Source organism: Talaromyces stipitatus, genomic scaffold, assembly GCF_000003125.1.
Source record: "Talaromyces stipitatus ATCC 10500 scf_1105507295523 genomic scaffold, whole genome shotgun sequence".
Classification (NCBI taxonomy): Eukaryota; Fungi; Ascomycota; class Eurotiomycetes; order Eurotiales; family Trichocomaceae; genus Talaromyces; species Talaromyces stipitatus.
This window is the reverse complement of record NW_002990113.1, coordinates 3,383,531-3,401,737: the sequence shown is the minus strand read 5'-3', so window position 1 is coordinate 3,401,737 and position 18,207 is coordinate 3,383,531. Positions and strand designations below refer to the sequence as shown.

The 18,207-nt window shown below is 46.1% G+C and overlaps 6 protein-coding genes across 6 annotated transcripts, besides 1 other annotated feature; 4 read left to right on the top strand and 2 right to left on the bottom strand.

The window, feature by feature from the left end:
* Nucleotides 1-142: 142 nt before the first annotated feature.
* Nucleotides 143-2,426, bottom strand: TSTA_071770 (KH domain protein). Its single transcript, XM_002341127.1, has 9 exons — nt 2,132-2,426; nt 1,987-2,066; nt 1,780-1,935; nt 1,566-1,587; nt 1,430-1,482; nt 1,200-1,364; nt 931-1,139; nt 286-868; nt 143-228 (listed from the first exon to the last, which is right to left on the bottom strand). The coding sequence occupies exons 1-9, from the start codon at nt 2,346-2,348 to the stop codon at nt 205-207; spliced, it is 1,509 nt and encodes a 502-aa protein (XP_002341168.1). The 5' UTR covers nt 2,349-2,426; the 3' UTR covers nt 143-204.
* Nucleotides 2,427-3,036: 610 nt separating this feature from the next.
* Nucleotides 3,037-4,738, top strand: TSTA_071760 (mitochondrial acetolactate synthase small subunit, putative). Its single transcript, XM_002341126.1, has 2 exons — nt 3,037-3,950; nt 4,010-4,738. The coding sequence occupies exons 1-2, from the start codon at nt 3,151-3,153 to the stop codon at nt 4,185-4,187; spliced, it is 978 nt and encodes a 325-aa protein (XP_002341167.1). The 5' UTR covers nt 3,037-3,150; the 3' UTR covers nt 4,188-4,738.
* Nucleotides 4,031-7,307, bottom strand: TSTA_071750 (uncharacterized protein; the record flags this gene model as incomplete). The annotated part of the gene is made up of 5 exons (XM_002341125.1): nt 4,031-4,777; nt 4,841-5,022; nt 5,078-5,401; nt 5,479-6,438; nt 6,491-7,307. The coding sequence occupies 5 exons, from the start codon at nt 7,305-7,307 to the stop codon at nt 4,436-4,438; spliced, it is 2,625 nt and encodes an 874-aa protein (XP_002341166.1). The 3' UTR covers nt 4,031-4,435.
* A 604-nt stretch (nt 7,308-7,911) lies between these two features.
* Nucleotides 7,912-11,212, top strand: TSTA_071740 (ornithine carbamoyltransferase; the record flags this gene model as incomplete). The annotated part of the gene is made up of 5 exons (XM_002341124.1): nt 7,912-9,032; nt 9,511-9,686; nt 9,843-10,247; nt 10,432-10,807; nt 11,008-11,212. 5 exons carry the CDS (start codon nt 7,912-7,914, stop codon nt 11,210-11,212), a joined length of 2,283 nt encoding a protein of 760 aa, XP_002341165.1.
* Nucleotides 11,213-11,850: 638 nt separating this feature from the next.
* On the top strand, nt 11,851-13,582 carry TSTA_071730 (uncharacterized protein). Its single transcript, XM_002341123.1, has 2 exons — nt 11,851-11,911; nt 11,964-13,582. Exons 1-2 carry the CDS (start codon nt 11,906-11,908, stop codon nt 13,179-13,181), a joined length of 1,224 nt encoding a protein of 407 aa, XP_002341164.1. The 5' UTR covers nt 11,851-11,905; the 3' UTR covers nt 13,182-13,582.
* A 1,898-nt stretch (nt 13,583-15,480) lies between these two features.
* Nucleotides 15,481-17,262, top strand: TSTA_071720 (methyltransferase LaeA-like, putative; the record flags this gene model as incomplete). Its single annotated transcript, XM_002341122.1, has 11 exons — nt 15,481-15,561; nt 15,633-15,673; nt 15,738-15,791; nt 15,851-15,857; nt 15,904-15,948; nt 16,000-16,129; nt 16,178-16,202; nt 16,254-16,279; nt 16,327-16,357; nt 16,410-16,764; nt 16,831-17,262. 11 exons carry the CDS (start codon nt 15,481-15,483, stop codon nt 17,074-17,076), a joined length of 1,041 nt encoding a protein of 346 aa, XP_002341163.1. The 3' UTR covers nt 17,077-17,262.
* Nucleotides 17,263-17,661: 399 nt separating this feature from the next.
* Nucleotides 17,662-17,696: a microsatellite.
* Between the last annotated feature and the right edge of the window lie 511 nt (nt 17,697-18,207).

The following is an 18,207-nucleotide window of genomic DNA, read 5'->3' as shown; positions in this document are numbered from 1 at the left end:
TCCTGTCGCGAGACTAGTTTTAAAATGAGTATTATATGGTTTGGTATCCGTGCATCACGCACTCTCGAAGCGAAATGGTATTAATTAAAGAAAACATCCATTTTCGAGACCGGCTTGGTAATGAAAAACGAACAAAAGCTACTGGACAAACGTTATATCGCATTGTGTATGAAAATTGCTCCTGATGATGGCATTGAAACAAGATTACAAGCCTGGAGGGGGTGGAACCTGTTGAACCTTGCGTTAGTGAGATGATATCAAGAGGAGAATTTAAATATTGCCTACAGCATTGTAACTTCCACCACCTGGGGGAGGTGGCGGCGGAGGTGAACCTGATCCAGCTCCAGGAGGTGGTGGTGGTGGGACTTCAGAAGCTGGGGGAGGTGGAGGTGCTGCACCGGTAGCGTCTGGTGCCCCAGGAGCCCCTGGAGCTCCTCCTTGTTGCTGTTGCTGGGCCCATTGTTGGTAGTATTGGTAATAAGCAACGTAGTTCTGGTAGCCTCCGTAAGCTGCGTATGGGTCCTGGCCATTATAATATTGAGAATATTGAGCAGCGTAATCAGCAGTGTTGGTGGTCCCGGCAGTGCTTTCTGCTGGGGTGGCTGCTCCCGTAGGGCTCATTGAGGCAGTAGCAGATGGTGACTGTTGATGATGCTGGTTATGCTGTTGATAACCACCTCCGCCGTAACCACCACCGTAGCCACCACCGCCGTGTCCTCCACCATAGTGACGATCACCGCGCTGACCATAACCGCCATATCCATGTTGAGGAGGGTTTTCCTTGAACCGTTGATACTGCTCACGGACATTTGATAGCAAGTCTTCACAAAGTTCTTTGGCAACTTGCACCTGATTGGGATCAGGGCCGCTGATTATAAAGTTAGCTCCGCAACATATCTAGTACGTGACAATAAGGAATCAAGCACATACGCAACATGCAAATACATAGGCTCGTCGCTCTCCCGGTCGGTGCCATGCTCTCGAAAACCGGAGCCACGTCCCTTGATCTGGACTTTGCAGCCGGTCTTTTGTTGAATATGCTTCACGTATGCTCCGCCCTGACCGACAACCTGGGCTCGCAAGTTAAAGCCGGGGATTGGCTCGAGGTCGATAGGAATGCGTTCCTCGGGCCATTTCCTCTAATTCAGGTATAAGTATCGTATATTCAAGGCATTATCTCACGTTTGATAGTAACATACCCGTCCAAATTCATCACGTTCCACTTCAGGCTGTTCCCGGCGACGGAATCGGCGTTCGTCTACCAAATTGGGCAATTCCTGTTTCATGAGCTCCTCAATCTTTGCAACGGCTTTATCGAGGCCTTCTCTGGTGGTGCTCGTAACGTGGAGGTAAAGAGGAGGGTTCTAACACGGAACAATCTGTCAGTATCAAAATATTCCGGATAGTTACAAGGGTGCATTGAACTTACCGACGGGGTGGCCATAGACCTATCCGGATAATAACTACCGCGGGTCGTGACATCTTGATCATTCCAATAAGCATGTGTCTGAAACATCCAATTTTTGAAATATAAAAAACATATTTGTTTGGGGGTAAACGCGTACCAGCGCCAGTTTCTTCTTTAATCTATAATCACGCAGCCGAGGTCAGCAGATGCAAAAGAGGGGCAAGGAAATGCTACAATTAAATTGGGTAAGCTTCGAGATCCAAGCAAATGTAGCCAGTAATATGTGAACTTGGAGCAAAGTATGTATGAATGAGCTATGCCCAAGGGGATTTCTGGGAGTATCAGCAAGATGATAACAGGAGCTTATTTACCATTCTCTGCGTGGAGCCTCTGGTGAGAGCATAGCGGTTACGCAGGCCATTCACATCGATATCTTTGATATAATCTCCATCGGCAATGTATACATCGTTATCGAGCTTGGTAGCACCGTCGGCGGATACGCCTGTTTTAGCAGCGGGGCTTCCACTCTATAGAAGAGTTAGATGACAGCTAGACGGTTGGGACTGTGTAGATCTCACCGAACGGATAGGAGGTACGTCAACATGCTGGATTCCTTTCTTAGCCTGTAACTGCGCGTTAATCTTAGCAGCGGCAGCAGCTATACATCAACCTGTCAGTCAAGTCCCACGACACAATCAAACAAAAGGGATAGCATTTCCTCACCTGCTGCCGCCGTAGGATCTGGTGCTGCCGAAGATCTAGCAGAACCTTCAGCGCCTGGACTGCGAGGTTCTCTACTCAACGGACTACGCTGACGAGTCGAATCAGGGTGACGAGAGGCGGGAGATCGTGAACGGCGATCGAAACGGGATTGTCGACGGGGTTCAGGTTCGGTTTGATCAAAGCGAGATCGCTTTGCGCGGCGTTCATCGTCTGCCATGCTATACCGGTGTCCAAGGCTTACTGATTCCAGGAAAATATGAATAAAGTGGTATTTAGACGAAGGCGATGGAGTCGCAAAAGGCCAGACTTGAAGAGGTTGAAACTTTTACGTGGGTGAGAAGAAAGCCTAGACTAAAACGGCATAGCGCAATTCGAACTTGCATTTGAAATTTCTATGGATTGGATTGGTCAGTTTGGTTACACTTCTGCCAGACTGCATTCAACGCCAGATAATAAAATAAGTCTTGAAACATACATTCGCACAGAGCCCTAGCATATCTGAAGACCTCCAAAGATCTGAAGCTGATGCATTAGTTAGTGAATCAATATGATTCGTCACCGGACTTACTGATGGCCTCCCCGTAGTCGGTATTGTAATTACGACCTGATATCAATACCGAATTTTGCACATTGTCGATAACCGACCTATGTAAGAGCTGACCATACCATTGTACATAGCGATTACTGTAGAAGTTAAGTCCAAAAAGTAGTTTAGGTACGTATGAGATATAATCCATGGAGTCGGCTGTTCTCAGGCACGTATTCAAAATTGTATGGAGAGAAAATGCGGAGTATTAGCGGAAATCTATACGCCGCCAGTACGAGTAATACGTACCGCGATCCGAAGTCGGAAGACCAAGCAAAGTTATGACTCTTTCCCGCGATAGCTTCTTTTTCCCTTCTCCATCTTCAAAAACTACTCGTCTCAATTATCAGTTGAGATCGAGATCAGCAATTTGATCTTTTTCTGTCTTCTCTCATCTCTTCGCTGAGAGAAGCTATTTGGCAAAGACTTCACAATGGCTTTTCGCCGTGCCCTGGCCAAGCCAGTGGCTGCTGCACCTGCGATATCAGCCTCGACAACCACCTCCGCCGCAAAATCATCGGCCACATCATTCTTTGCTCGCAATGGAAGACGGTCAACTAGTAGCTCTACGTCTGCATTGGCCTACAAGGCCATGCACCGTCGCTCGCCTCTGAAACTCCCCGTTTCCGACAATGCACCTCAATGGGATGCTCCAGCAGCCGTATCATCAATCCTATATGAGACACCGCTGCCGTCCACAAACCCGCCCAAACGGCATATCTTGAACTGCCTCGTTCAAAACGAACCTGGTGTCCTGTCCCGTGTCTCTGGTATTCTGGCCGCTCGTGGGTTCAACATCGACTCTCTTGTTGTCTGCAACACCGAGGTCGCAGATCTCTCACGCATGACCATCGTGCTTCGCGGATTGGACGGAGTCGTTGAACAAGCTCGTCGCCAACTGGACGATTTGGTCCCCGTCTGGGCTGTGTTGGATTACACTGAAGCACCTCTCGTGCAGCGTGAACTCTTGCTCGCCAAAATCAGCACTTTGGGTCCCGAAGCATTTGAGGAATTGCTCAAGCACCATCGTGAAATGACATCTGATGATGCCGCGGGCGCAGAGAATGGTGAAGCTGGTGTTACGATTGAGGATTCCCATTTCCATCCTCGAAACATCCCCGCTTCGCAAGCTCTGAGACATAAGCATGAGCATCTTGATGCTATTACTCGTCTTACGCACCAATTTGGTGGTAAGGTTTTGGATATTAGTACGAATAACTGTATTGTCGAGGTGTACGTATTCCTCTCTCCCATTGTCTCTTTTTGATATTCTTTAGAACTAACCGTAACAGATCCGCCAAACCATCCCGTATCGACTCCTTCCTCAAACTCGTCGGTCCTTTCGGTATCTTGGAATCAACCAGAACCGGATTGATGGCCTTGACTCGCTCACCGCTTACTGAAGTTACTGAAGAAGTCGAGAAGGAAGCCGCTGACGTTGTCGATGCCAGCACTTTGCCTCCTGGTTAAGATTATTCCGTGAGTCGCTTGTATCAGGAGTATGGGTTGAGTGTATTCTTCCGGAGGGTATTTCAATAGTAATTGAGTTTTTCTCATTGTATCTAGTGGAGAAAAAATATTTCTAGTTGTCATATGAACGCGTCTTTCCCAGGTTACCAAAACGGAGTAGACAAGAGCGCCCTACTCCCATTATGTACAGTGTTGTAAAACAGCAAAATAGAGGACAAAAGTATAGCAAACCGCTAAGCGTAAAAATGCTAAATGCGAACCTTCGCACCAATTCCTCTACCCTGATAAAACACAGTGGTCGAATACTCGCTCAACGTAACGCCAACTTTGGCCTTTGCATCCATCATCAATGTACCCCCCAATGCTCTCCGAACGGCATCATATCCAACACCGCCAAGATCAAGAGCAACAGGGAGTCTAGGTGTCTCTGAATCGCCGGGAGGAACTGCAAAGGGCAACTCATAGTCTATTCGTCCGATAGGTTCGGTATGGTTGTAAAATGCTGTTGCGTCTATTTTGTCGATATATAGGGTTGAATGGCGGAGAGGAGATGTGAGTGTGAAGACGGCCGTGGAGGACCATAGATGCAACTATATGAGCAACGTTAGATAAAATATTCCAGATAAGTGGGGAAAACTAAAAGGAGATCATACTGTTGCATCCTTGATGAAGTGTGGACTGCCTTCATCGTCATCATCATCACCCTGACCATCTCCAGGTGTCCCCAACTTCGGAACGCTGACGTTCACTGAGATCCCTGATAATGCCTTCCCAAGATCGGGCAATCCAGGCAGAGAACCTTCATGGGCTTGTAGTGTGACTGTGGTATTCAGGCCTATAGAAGCATGGTTAGTAGTAAGTCCATGAACACGAAAGAGGTGACGGATTACCAGAGATGTAGTTCGAAAGAAGCTCCCGACCTGCAATGACACCAATATCAGCACCGGCAGCCAATGGACTCCATAAAGCCTCGAAAACAACTCCAATATTATCCCCCGGCACGACCGACAAAGACCGCCCCGTCACATGTGCCAGAGCGGTTCCGTTATATAGCATCAAGCAATCAATATAGGGTATACTTGCAGAATACGGCGTAGGATTGCTGAAATTAACCGTAGCTTGCAAAGAGATTGTCGATTGTGTCGTATGTAATATCTCAAATGATTCAACTCTCGGTTTTATCAAGCTTCCAATGGGGCGGCTTCCGAACGGCGCTATTGAGCACAAAAAGAACCAATCATTAGTGTCTTTGGATTTTCGTGTAGTTTGATAGCCTAGGAGAACAGCCCACGTTTGACATTTATGCTCCCTTGAGCTGGGATATCATGTATAATGAACTGGCCCAACGTTGTAGCTATTTCTCCATCCACGAGCGCCTGCAAATCTAGCTCAACTGGATCGTTGCCGAATAGTATTGACTGTACGACTTGAGAGAAAACATCGTTGTCGGTGACTTGTAGAGGGCCGTCTTTGATTTCAAAGCTGACCAATAACAGCGGACGAGTGCTATCCGGGTCATCAATTCGGGATGCATTGGAAGGCTGCCATTCGCTCAGGTCAAGGATACCAAATTTATCGTCTTCATAATAGACGCCAACGTTCGCTCGTACGTGGGGAATGTCCACGTCAAAGTTCATTTCCTCTGGCAATTCAACCATGACTTTGACCATTGCAGAAATTTTCGGTTGGGCCTCGGGTGAATTTGGTTCTGCAACGGGGTCTGGCAGAGAGAAATGGACGTCCGTCATGGAAAAGTTCTTGATAAGTTGACCGAAATCGTGGCCGGTCACGGGTACTGGAATAGTAACACTCTTGAGCAGATCTACCATCCACCCGGGTGTCGATGCCGAAGGAGGATTACCGCCTCGTACGTAGATAACGGTCTTATGTTCTTTGAGATAAGCCGAAATGATCAAATCAAGAGGTGAATCTTTCTTTCCTGGACAGACCCTCGTCAATTCCGATGGTAGTCGCCGAACAAGACCGCTAACATCAACGATTGCAGGAGCCGCTGGCTGTACGTTGACTGTCTCCGTAGTCACCTTAGCGACCAGAATATGCGGATCGGTCGGTATACAGTTCGGAAGAAGAATGTCAAACCCCAAAGGAGGTATAACCACAGATAAGGCATAATCGTTCGAGATGCTAACTGCAACTTCCACAGCGATTCCAGGGTCTTTGGGGTTCCATGGATTTTCATGCACATTAAGTTTGTCTATGCTGAAAGATGGTAGGGCAGGGATATCCTTTTCTATAGTCTGGTCAATAAACGAAACTGGTGATCGAGGGTGACGAAGATTTACCAGTAAGGGCTAAGTCAGCAGTTATAGCCTGGCTACCGAACTTTAGTATCCCTGATCTTATATTCACGTCCGCTGTACCTTGTACACGGAGTCGGGCAAGCCGACCATTCATCCAATCATCCGCAACCTGGCGAATACCGGCCACATCACCTGACTGCAAGCCTGCTACGATGTCGATACTGTTTGAATGACCCTCTCTAATATCCACCTTGATAGCTGGAAGGAAAGCACGGCCAAGAAGGGCATTATCATATTCAGGTAAATAGACATCGACTTCCGTTTTACCAGTCTCGACCTCCTTGGCAATCCATGTTGCAAACCTGCCGGTACCTCGTACGAGAGGTTGTCTCACCCGCGAACCGTCGAGAGAAAACTCCCCTTGAACCCTTATGGATATGCCTTCGGATGTCGCCGAGTCCAAGGAGATCCTCTGAGGTTTGAAGACCGCCGCTTCTTGTGCATATTGCTTGACTGCAGATGGAGCCGCAAACCCAAACACCAGCGTCAGAATAACAGCGGCCAGTAGAGTTGTTATCGCAATAACGATAGGCCATTGACGATATCGTGGACGCTTGCTAGGATCTTCAATAGGCCATAGCGGGTTAGAGGACACCGATGCTGATGAACGTCTTCGGTTTTCTGTACCATAGGATATCCCATATGCATCTTCATGTCGAAGGAGGGGTGTTGATTCGGAGCTTAGTTGGAAGGATGGTGAATCTGGTCGTTGCTGCTGGTGCTGCTTGTGTGAATATGAGGTGTCTCGTGAATCCGTGGAGGCCCTGCTCAAGAGCGGGGCTGTACTGTCGTCAGCCATCATGAAGATGATTTCGGCATTCAATGATGCCCTGACAGATTGTAACAGCGTTCAACGCATAACCGCAGAATATCACCCCCCAGACCGATATATATTCATGAACTAATATGATGGTGAGATAGTGATGTAGATTGGAGTTGCTGTTTGCACTGCGAAACAACTTCAAGACACTCGATCGGAGCTAGACCATATCGGGATAAAAGTCACGTGATTTATCTGTCACACGAGAGCTTCATGATACATAGAGAAAAGCTCTATCTCTTTCCCATTCAGTGATTTATATTCGATTAATCAATGCTTTACTAACGGATAGACTCGGTCAAATATCCTACCTCTTGGAGATTGAAACCATGAAGACATAATCCGGGGATGACGTTTTGGGTTTAGGAGATATTCCTAGTTCCAACCAATCACAGCTTAGTCTAATGGGTTAGGTAAGCGAGCGACACCGGTGACTCAGGACGATGACTACTTATCGTGAACATTTCTTTATTAACTTCTTCTTGCCATTGACTTCTCGTTTCCTTTCATTGTCAGCTTCTACTCAATCAATTGATTGCTCCACGTTTCTCTCTTACTGTACTTTGGTGCTACACTCGTCATTATGGCTTCCAGTCTCAACGTTGGGGCAGTCCGTTCTGGACTCGCACCTAGATTCACCCAAGCCAAACCACGAAGCTCTATACTACGACGAACATACAGCTCGGCCACAGCCACCACACCACCAGTTTCACCATTTGCTCCTCGACATTTCCTCTCAATTGCGGACCTCACTCCCGCCGAATTCACAGCCCTTGTTCGCAATGCCTCCTCACACAAAAAGACCATCAAGAGCGGCTCTGTGCCACGCAATCTGCTAGGCGCATTATCCGGCAAGACGGTAGCAATGATGTTTAGTAAACGAAGCACCCGAACCCGAGTCTCGACTGAAGGTGCTGTAGCTCAATTGGGTGGTCAGCCCATGTTTTTGGGCAAAGATGATATCCAATTGGGGGTCAATGAGTCGTTATACGATACAGCCCTCGTAGTGTCGTCAATGGTGTCTTGCATTGTTGCTCGGGTTAATAAACATCAGGATGTGGCGGATTTGGCGAAGCATTCTACAGTTCCCGTTATCAATGCTTTGTGCGACTCATTTCATCCATTGCAGACTATTGCCGATTTTTTGACCATTCATGAGAATTTCACTCCACGTTCCACTACGGGATTGAGTAGTTTGGGCATGGAAGGATTGAAGATTGCTTGGGTTGGGGATGCAAATAATGTCTTGTTTGACATGGCTATTGCGGCCGCTAAGATGGGTGTTGATCTCGCTGTGGCTACGCCAAAGGGGTACGAGATACCGTCTACTATGGTTGAGATCATCAAGCAGGCGGGAGCAGGAGTAAAGTCACCAGGACAGCTTATCCAGACGAATGTTCCCGAAGAAGCCGTCAAGGATGCCGATATCCTAGTCACGGATACATGGGTATCTATGGGTCAAGAGGAGGAAGCTGTCAAGCGAATGAAGGCCTTTGAGGGTTTCCAAATTACATCTGAGCTTGCGAAGCGAGGAGGCGCAAAGAAAAATTGGAAGTTTATGCATTGTCTTCCTCGTCACCCAGAAGAGGTCAGCGATGAGGTTTTCTACAGCCATCGCTCATTGGTGTTCCCTGAAGCCGAGAATCGGCTGTGGGCTGCTATCTCAGCACTGGAGGGATTTGTCGTTAACAAGGGAAAGATTGAGTAGTTACATCTCTACGATAAAAGTTTGAGTACGACATGTGCTACATCCGAAACCGTACTCTATAGACTAGTCCATCGCATTCCCAACTCAGTCCAATCAGGAGCTATTCACATGGATGACTAAAGCCGAATACGCCCACTCCGATTAGACATGCCCAGTAACCAGCATTATTGACTGTCAGAAGCAAGATGAGCAGAGAACGCCCTGCCGACTGTTGCAAACTCTGCGGATAATTACATCATGTAGTAGATTTCGACGAGTACCCGTGCTTGTATTGACTGCAATCTGATCTTGCCAGCCTTGAAGCGAACGTCGAGACATAAGACGAACGACAGTCCATATCCGATCTATGCAAGACGATGGTGCATGTGGAAATTTGGGTGTACCATAACCAGGTGCCATATGGATGCTGCTAACCGTTGCTCTCATCACCACGTCACCCAATCTCGATTCTGCTCCATCTGAACAACAACATAGAGGCACAAAAGGGCTTATGAAAAGCTTGAGTTCGCTCCAACACCGTAAGGTTTACACTGCAGGAGGTGGTATTCTCGTAGACGGCATTGATTTGCGTGTTGAGGCTCGCAGCTTCGTTTATCCGTCATATACGCTGGACATGGCTTTTGGCAACAATCTAAGGAGAACATTCTCTTGTTGGTTTTCTGTCATTCATTTCAGGAGTACCTTCAACTGACCATCCCTACAAACGACAGGGTATAACAATGAACAACCTAGTTTCTCACTGGGAGGCGCAACGCGAAACCTCACAGCAGCCCTTACCGCACTCACTCCGTTATAAACACAGATAGTGGACATATCTGGTGTTACCGGAGTTTCGATTGGAGTTTTCCATGAAAATGAGATCATTTTCCGTCGTTCGATCGGATACCGAGACCTTGAGCAGAAACTGCCTGCAACAAGTGATACGATTGATCCCATTAGATCTCTATCCAAGGCATTCACGGCTACCATCTACGGTAGCCTCGTTGCTAAAGGAGTCGTAGACTGGGACTCGCTGATCCGTGACGTCCTATTAGAGTTTCCTAGCGGGCATCCAGAAGTCGAGAATCTCACTAATGTCACTGGTCTCTTGTCGCATTGGACTGGAATCGCGGGAGGAGACTCGCTTTATTTCCATGTGCAGCCTCTTTTGAGTAATACGGAACTCGTAGCTGCGTATGCCAGTCCTCCACAGGTAGGGCCATTCCGGTCAAGTATGTATGCAATATAATGATCTTGGCTACGGCTTGGCCAGTCAAGCGATGAGTCGCGCTACGAGCAAGAGCTATAGCAATCTATTTGAAAGGTATATCAATCAGCCGCTTGGTTTGGAACAGACTGGGGTCGAATTTGATCGACGGCAGCGTCCGTACGCGGCCAAGAAATAGTTTGTTACAGAGGATTGGTCGGCGGTTGCGAATACGTGGCCATTATATTTCGAAAGATCGCATTTGATTGCATCAGGCAGCATATGGAGCTCTATCGACGATCTTCTCACTTTCTATCGAGAGATATTGAATGATGCAGCACAAAAGATGAATGGCGCCACGGATGCAGAAGAAACACAGTCGCCTCTGAGGCAGCTGTCCACAATATTGACCGGTCATACGTTCTTCCCCCCTCAACGCGAATCACTCAATGAACGTACACTTGGTTTGGGTTGGATCCAAACCCAGCTACCAAGCAAGCTGGGGTTCATAGGTCTAACACCCCAGATTATGAAAAGCATGCCTACTATCGGATACAGGTTCACGGCTCATCATCTACCATCAGGGTAAGGTCCCTGGAGCCATTTCTGCCGTATATCTCTTCCCAGATTCTCGAAGCGGAGTGGCTGTCCTTGCGAATGCCCGCGGACTTACAGATGCCCCCGCTTGGATTGCGCAGACCATCATTCAAACGCTACTTGATGGGAGAACAAAGACACCGTATCTCTAGCTTGTTACAGAAGCTGTGCCTGCTCACCGGGAGCAGATCACGGGAACAGTCAACGATCTTGCAGCATAAAATTTACTTGCCTGCTACAGCCTCGGAATCCTTGACGGAATTTGTCGGTGAACACTCATATGCTGCCAGAATAGTTGTCAAAATGGCTGAAGGCGCTCGCAAACTCCAATTTCACGGCCTTCCTGAAGAAGACTTTGACTTGAAACACCCCCACGGCAACCTCATTTACTGATTCACGTCTCCCCGTGATCTGATGGAGCGAGGACGGCAAATCCTTGGCATGTCCTACTACCTTATTGAATTCCAAAGAGTCAAGGAACACAATGTCTTGCAATGGGCATGGGATGGCAATGAGGCAGGGCAATCATTTGAGAGAAGAAAACGTGCGTGCGAATGTTGTTAGGACAGCTCGAGATGGGCCATTCTCGGCCTGCTCCTGCTTTATGGATTATGATGTCTTGCAGAATTTGTGGACACCAGCAAATATGAAGTGGCATAGTGCATGGAATCACCGCAAGAATCAGAGGCTCAAGCAGTTTATGTGTTGTAGCTGATTTAGAGATTGCGTTGTTGGTGACATCCTGTAGAATAATACGTCATAAGCAGGCGATAGGCGATAGTTGGTCAGACAATGCCAATGTTGATATGACAATCTAGTCTTACTTCTCCAAGATTTGTCCTGATAATCGCATGTCGAATGTATCGTTGCACATCATGAAACATTGGAGATGATGAGGTGATGTTGGCTGATCAATAGTTAAACACCCGACTTGGACCGACTCCGCATTGGCATGTGATTCGCTCCCGCTTAGACCTCGTCAACTACATCAACGCTTCTTTCCCCAGACAATTCTCTCAAATCTGGCTCTATTATCGATACAGTATATAATTAGAGAAATCTGGGGGGTCGCTGTTTGATTATATTATGGAGGTAAGTGGCATCTACCCTCGTGATGTGCAGTACTAACAGATCCTATGTATAGAGCTATCGACCATCCTCCCATAGCCCTTTCAGGTCCAGACGCTCACATCCAGCTCTAAACCACATCTCGCTAGCACCACTTACACCGCGATTCCCAATCGACGATTTACCGGAACAAGATGACTACTTCCAATCCGCCCATGGACAGTCCACCTCATATCTTTCTAGTTCATCAGTTCCCAACACTCCACCGATTCTATCCCATTCACGCGCCAGTTCTCGAACGCGACACCATAGGCGCAGTAAGAGCTCCAATCACACACTCAGTGACACGGATCTCCGGAGTCTAGGCGCTCGAAGAGGAATACATCATCAACAGGCTCAGACCGGTGCATCAAAGTCCGGATCACACACACCTGGCTCTTCGTCGTCTACGGGAAGAAGAAAATCTCAAGATTCGGAATGGCTGCTCCGAGCGGGCCTTGCGCTCACTTCATCAACCAGGGAAGAGAAGGGGCAGAGTTGGCTAGTCAAAAGGGAGAGTTCTACTAGCTTGGTGGCTGAAGCAGAGCCGGATGTGATTCGGATAACCCGACATCATCGACGTGGGAGGAGCACACCTTTTCGATCTGCACGGTCATCCGCTGTGTCAACGCCCGCAGCACTATCGCGACGACCATCGAGGTCCCGCGAGCATAGTAGATATGCCAGTCGTGCAGATTTCGGCATGACGTCAATGGATGTAGAGAGTGGTGGTGCATCTAGGCATTCGCGCAAATCTAGCATGGGAAGCTATCATGCAACGCTTCCGGACTTTGTGGATGCACGTATCCGTGCTGAAATTGCTTCTATTAATGGTCGTAATCTTGAGGATTACGACGATGACTACGAGGATAATCTATCCGGCTCATCATTCTATGATTCGGAATCCGAGTCGGACGATGAAATGGACGAGAGGGAGTTTCAGCGGCTGACCCGTGAGCGAGGATTCGGTCTTGGAACATGGGTTGACCAATTTGTTAGCTGGACATTGTTTGGTATAGAAGAAGAAGTTTCCACATCACCAGCTCCTGCGTCTGCGGAAGAGTCTAGCCGTCATGCTATTGTTGCGTTTGAGCCGGCTTCTGCAACAATAGTCAAAGGTGAGTCTATTGATGATGACTCGGATGGTGTTGTTGATCGCGATGAGGCTACAGGTCCGGTAGAGAGAGCCGGCGACAAAGGAGGGTGGGCTGATGCAACTTGGTTTTTGAGAATAGCCAGGAAGGCAATCATTTAGTCTTCATGCTTGCGGCGTTCCGCCTTGATTTTGGACGGGTGATCGAATGCGCAGCGATTTTTCTAGCTGAAGAGTACATTGAGTTTGCTATATTATTATTGATCCATGGGTTGGCCACAGGTCCAACGATTTCATTCCGAATGACATAACTAGAAGTTGACGCAGGGCTGATCAAAAGACTCTCAAAGATCAGAATTCCTGATATTTGCGTTGGATGTATGCATTATCTTGCATAGATAATGACAAGTTTATTGATCCTCTTGAAAGTTTGCCGTACACTCGCAATAATAATGGAAGGGGAACCCTAGTGTTAGGGCTAGATCATCACTACGTGTCCAGGAAGGGATACCCCAGTTCATGCAGTCCATTATAATCCACATTCCTATAATGAATCCCATTCTAAGCAGTGTTTTTGCTTGATTATTGTCAGTCTTCGTACATATATGCACATATGATATGTTTATATAGGTCGCTTTGACCTCTGCTTAACTTATCCATCTCACCGGGCTTCAATCCAAATTTTGAGACTTTTACGTGGTTTCAACTGCAACTATCTACTTTTTTGCGTGCTCTACATTGTTCTATCATCCAATGAACTTTCTATTTCAGGGTTTTGATTATTGGTCAATTTTGGCAGGCCGGTATCATCCGAAACCTAACAATCTGAGTAGTACATCATCGAAACCTATTTAGATAGAGTGATAGACGAGTCTCAATTGGACTTGACGACTAAGCTGGTGCACTGCATTGACTGAGTTGTACATCATCGTTCTATCGTTTTCATATACGAGAGTCGTTTCGGAAATGTCGGTCAGAGTAGGGTATCAAACCTTTCCGGATTGGTTAAGATATTCAACATTGAAAAAGAAGTGTACTACGCAGATCTCTCTATTCTCTTCTAACAGATATATTTATCGAGCTAGACCTTCACTTATATAGACAGCAAGCTCTTATCTTCTATATGAGCCCGAGATCCTATACGAAGACAAAGAAACGTGATGTGAAAAAAGAAAAGCACGGGACAAACCCAAAAATAAGAACCGGTCACTGACCTCCGTGCGATCAAGCAATAGAGGCTCTGATTTCTTCATTATCCCTGCATTAACTAAAGCATTCTGATACAAGGTATGGAGGAGCTGTCGTCTTTTTAGCGTGCCACGCATGTCAAAGTACGAATTTTTGAGTCTGTTTCTCTCCACTTTCACGCCACGAGAGATGAACCTCGGTACAGCTTACAGCATTGAAAGATGAAATATTTTTAGTGCGTACAACCGGTCTGTTCTTTTTTAGCCTGGCTCTCAGGCATACATAGAAGTCAGTTGTGTGCTGTCTGTTTAGTATCTTTACACATTTCGGCCACAAGCATTTAGATGCTGCTCTTTCATTCAAGCAATACCTACAACAAACCTAGCTAAGTAAAGAAAGCTAAATTTCAAGCTTTTCTAAACCACTGTTTAAGAAACAAAAAAATATACATTTAACTGGTGAAAACTTGATCTCCGTACGGCTAGGTGCCTTTGCAACTCTGTGGACCAGCAAAATTCGCACATACTTTTTCTTTTTTTTCCCCCCTACTTTGCGTCAGGTCATGCATTGGAACACGTAAAACAATTCCTGACAGTGGTGATCCCAGTGACCATACAGTATTCCGAGGCATTAAGCAAGATGGTTGGCTGTTTATATCGCCTGCATGATATTTGACATACATGACATACGTAGCACGACCCGGTATGTAGGTAACGCTGTCTAGATCGACACATAATGACAGAAAAATTGTATATACGTACGCATTTATATTAGTTAATTAAATATGTCGTCGATTTGTTATGAGAAGTCTTAGGTAAGAGCATAGCAGTTAGGGCTACAGACGCAATCTTTAACCATCAACCAATTCCGTAGGATCTTCCCAAGCGCCCAATTTAATTCTCGACCTCCATTCCTCTTTTCTTTTTGCAGCTTGACTATTCGTCCTCGTTCTCTTTGAGAGCATCATCGACCAGTGTCGTCCTACCTGTTCTTCCGGCGAGATTATACATCTCTGAAAAGGTGGGACTGAAAGAACTCCCCGATTGCTTGTTACATGTTCATGTTGCATATGAACTGTTCCCTACATGTTGACCGAGTTGGTGGGAGGACGGAGCAGACCTTATTTTTTACCTTGCAACTCTATACCTAAGTATGCACTTTGGTAAAGTGAAAAGCTAATTAGCACATAAAGAATATATAATTGATGGATTGAATCGACCGTGCTCAAGCTCCATCTTCCTCTGACTGGAATACTCCTGCCACTTATTCAAATATGGAGGCTTCACCTTTACCTACGGTTCTTGTTCCTGAGAACCCTCAACCGTCGAACCTTCAAGGGAATATCGAGGCTGATGTACGTCAGAATATTATTACCCGACCCCAATGCATGAAGAAGATGAATGTACTGATGATCAATGGGAGTAGGATCGCAATTCAAGTGACTCGGATTCTGCATTTCATGGCTCGTATGTTAAAATATACCTAGGTAGTTGTATCATATCAGATGAGGAACTAACACATATGAAATAGTATTGGAGATGAAAGCTATACGTCGTCTATTTCGACAAGCGTGAGAAATTACAAGTAGGCCCAGACCCATTAATATTATTGTCATTACACTGATATTGAATTTTTTTTTCTAGATATGAGGTATGAAATCTGCTACGAAGGTCCGTTCGAATATCTAATTCTTTAGAATGGTCGAAGATATCATGCCTTCAGAGAAGGGCAACATGTCTTGGTAGGTTTTTTTAAGCTTTTACCCAGCATCTCTTGACGATAATGTGCATAGCCAAACGACGAAAATGAACAAGCTCGAATGGATCTCGCTCATCATATTTATCTAATGCTCACCGGCGGTAAACTGTATCTTTCTCCAATACATGATCCGCAACGGGTGCTTGATCTCGGTACTGGAACTGGTATGTTTGAGCCAAACGCTTCGAGATCCTGAATACTAATTTAGGTAGGAATTTGGGCAATTGATTTTGCAGAGTATGTGTCTGAATATACTGATGACGGCTTTTGTTGTACTAATCATTGTAGTGAACATCCGAATGCTTCTGTCCTAGGTAGGATTTATGCCTCCCCAGCATAGCCACCACTAATCATGAAGCAGGCAATGACCTCAGTCCTATACAACCCTCATGGTAAGACAAACTGACTGTTAAAGGTTAAAGGGTATTGACTAATAATGAAAAGGGTCCCACCAAACCTCTGCTTCGAAGTAGACGACTACGAAAGCGAATGGGCCTACTCTACCAAATTCGACTTCATCCACGGCCGCGAAATGGAAGGCATGGTCCAAGACTTTGACCGCCTCTTTACGCAATGCTACAAAAACCTCAAACCTGGTGGATGGGCGGAATTCCAAACTATCGAATTGAATTGTTTCTGTGATGATGACTCGCGACAAAAGGCTGCTGCGTGGGTGAGGTGGTCTGAGAATTTACATCGAGCTGCGCGCACATTTGGGAAGAATATGAGGACTGTTAGGACGTGGTCGGATAAGATGAGAAATGCTGGATTTCAGAATGTGCAGGGTGTTGTGTTTCCGGTTATTATCCCTCCCCTTTTAATCACTCCATATTTTTATTTTCTATCTAACGTATCGGGATTGCAGCTACCGTTCAACACATGGCCAAAAGACCCGAAGCTCAAAGAACTAGGCCGTTATCAACAACTCCACATGTTTGAGGGCGTGACGTCGTACAGTCTACGTCTGTATACAAATGTTCTGAAATGGCCCAAGGAAGAAGTAGAGGCGTTGTTGGGAGAAGTGCGAAAGATACTCAAGGATCGATCATGCCATATTTATACATTGGTGCATTTTGTTTATGGACAAAAACCTAGTGAACAGGAAGACTGACTAGATTTTTTCGAGCATTACTTTCTGATGGGTGTCATCAGAAGAGATTGTTAGGATGTCTAGATCGGGTTATTAGGGCTATGTGAAATATGGTACTGATAATACCGTATTTTATGTTAATTTTGTTAATGGTTATAGGAGCTACTAACTTCATTAAGCTAGCACGGTAATACATGTATATATCGTAATAAATATCCAGACCTCTTCCTCACCAGACTTAGAAACCTATAGGTCTTCCTTATAGATGCAATATACCAGAAATGATTTTCAAGGAGTCCTAAAGATTTCATTTGGTCAGACTTGGAGGGCATCCATGGATTCCCTCTGACGAGCTGAGTAGACAAGTGTGTAGGTTCGTGTTATAGGAAGTCAGAGTTTATTCAATGCTGGTATGAGATCTGTTGCTTTGAAATCATTCCATTCTTAACAGATCTCTTAACCTTCTTTATGCCTTTTAGTCGGATCTAGTACTTCCCTATATAGGTGAGATACTTCCAATCATCATTAAGGCCTCAGCCTGTTACGGGTTCGATTCGTCCACCAATGAAGAGGTGCAATTTAATCACTCAAATCAAGCATCCTACCTCACCATTATCATCATCATCATAATCACCCATCATTTTTAAGGGAAAGTGACAGCCCAATATACCACTTCCCATTTTGGCCCAAGCCAACAAAGAACCAGAATCGAATATGGTGCTTAGCTAGTGCTGATTCGTAGGGCCCTCCATTTCTCTCATTGTCTTGTTTTCAATAGCTTCCTTACCTTCAGGTGATACGAGGTAGCTAGTCTCATCAGGATGAGCCATTCCCACAAGCCATTCATTGCAACTCACAGCGCCCTCGTTAGCGCGTAAATGCTTGCTTTTGAGCTGGTTATCCCTCGGTATATCACATTTTGCAATTCGTAGAAACATGCGTTTCATATGGGATTTTTGTTTCCGTCCCGTCATCATCAAGGTGACCTTGGGAAATATGGGTCAGGTATTTCTCTTATGAGGTAGTACATAGCCCGGCCGGTTGAGAACAAACCGCACTTGGGGTGTTGAGGTAGCTTCTATTTCAGGGTCCTTTGTAGGATCCTCTAAGTATGGTGTCCCTGATAGATCGATTCGGTTACTGTCTGCTGTG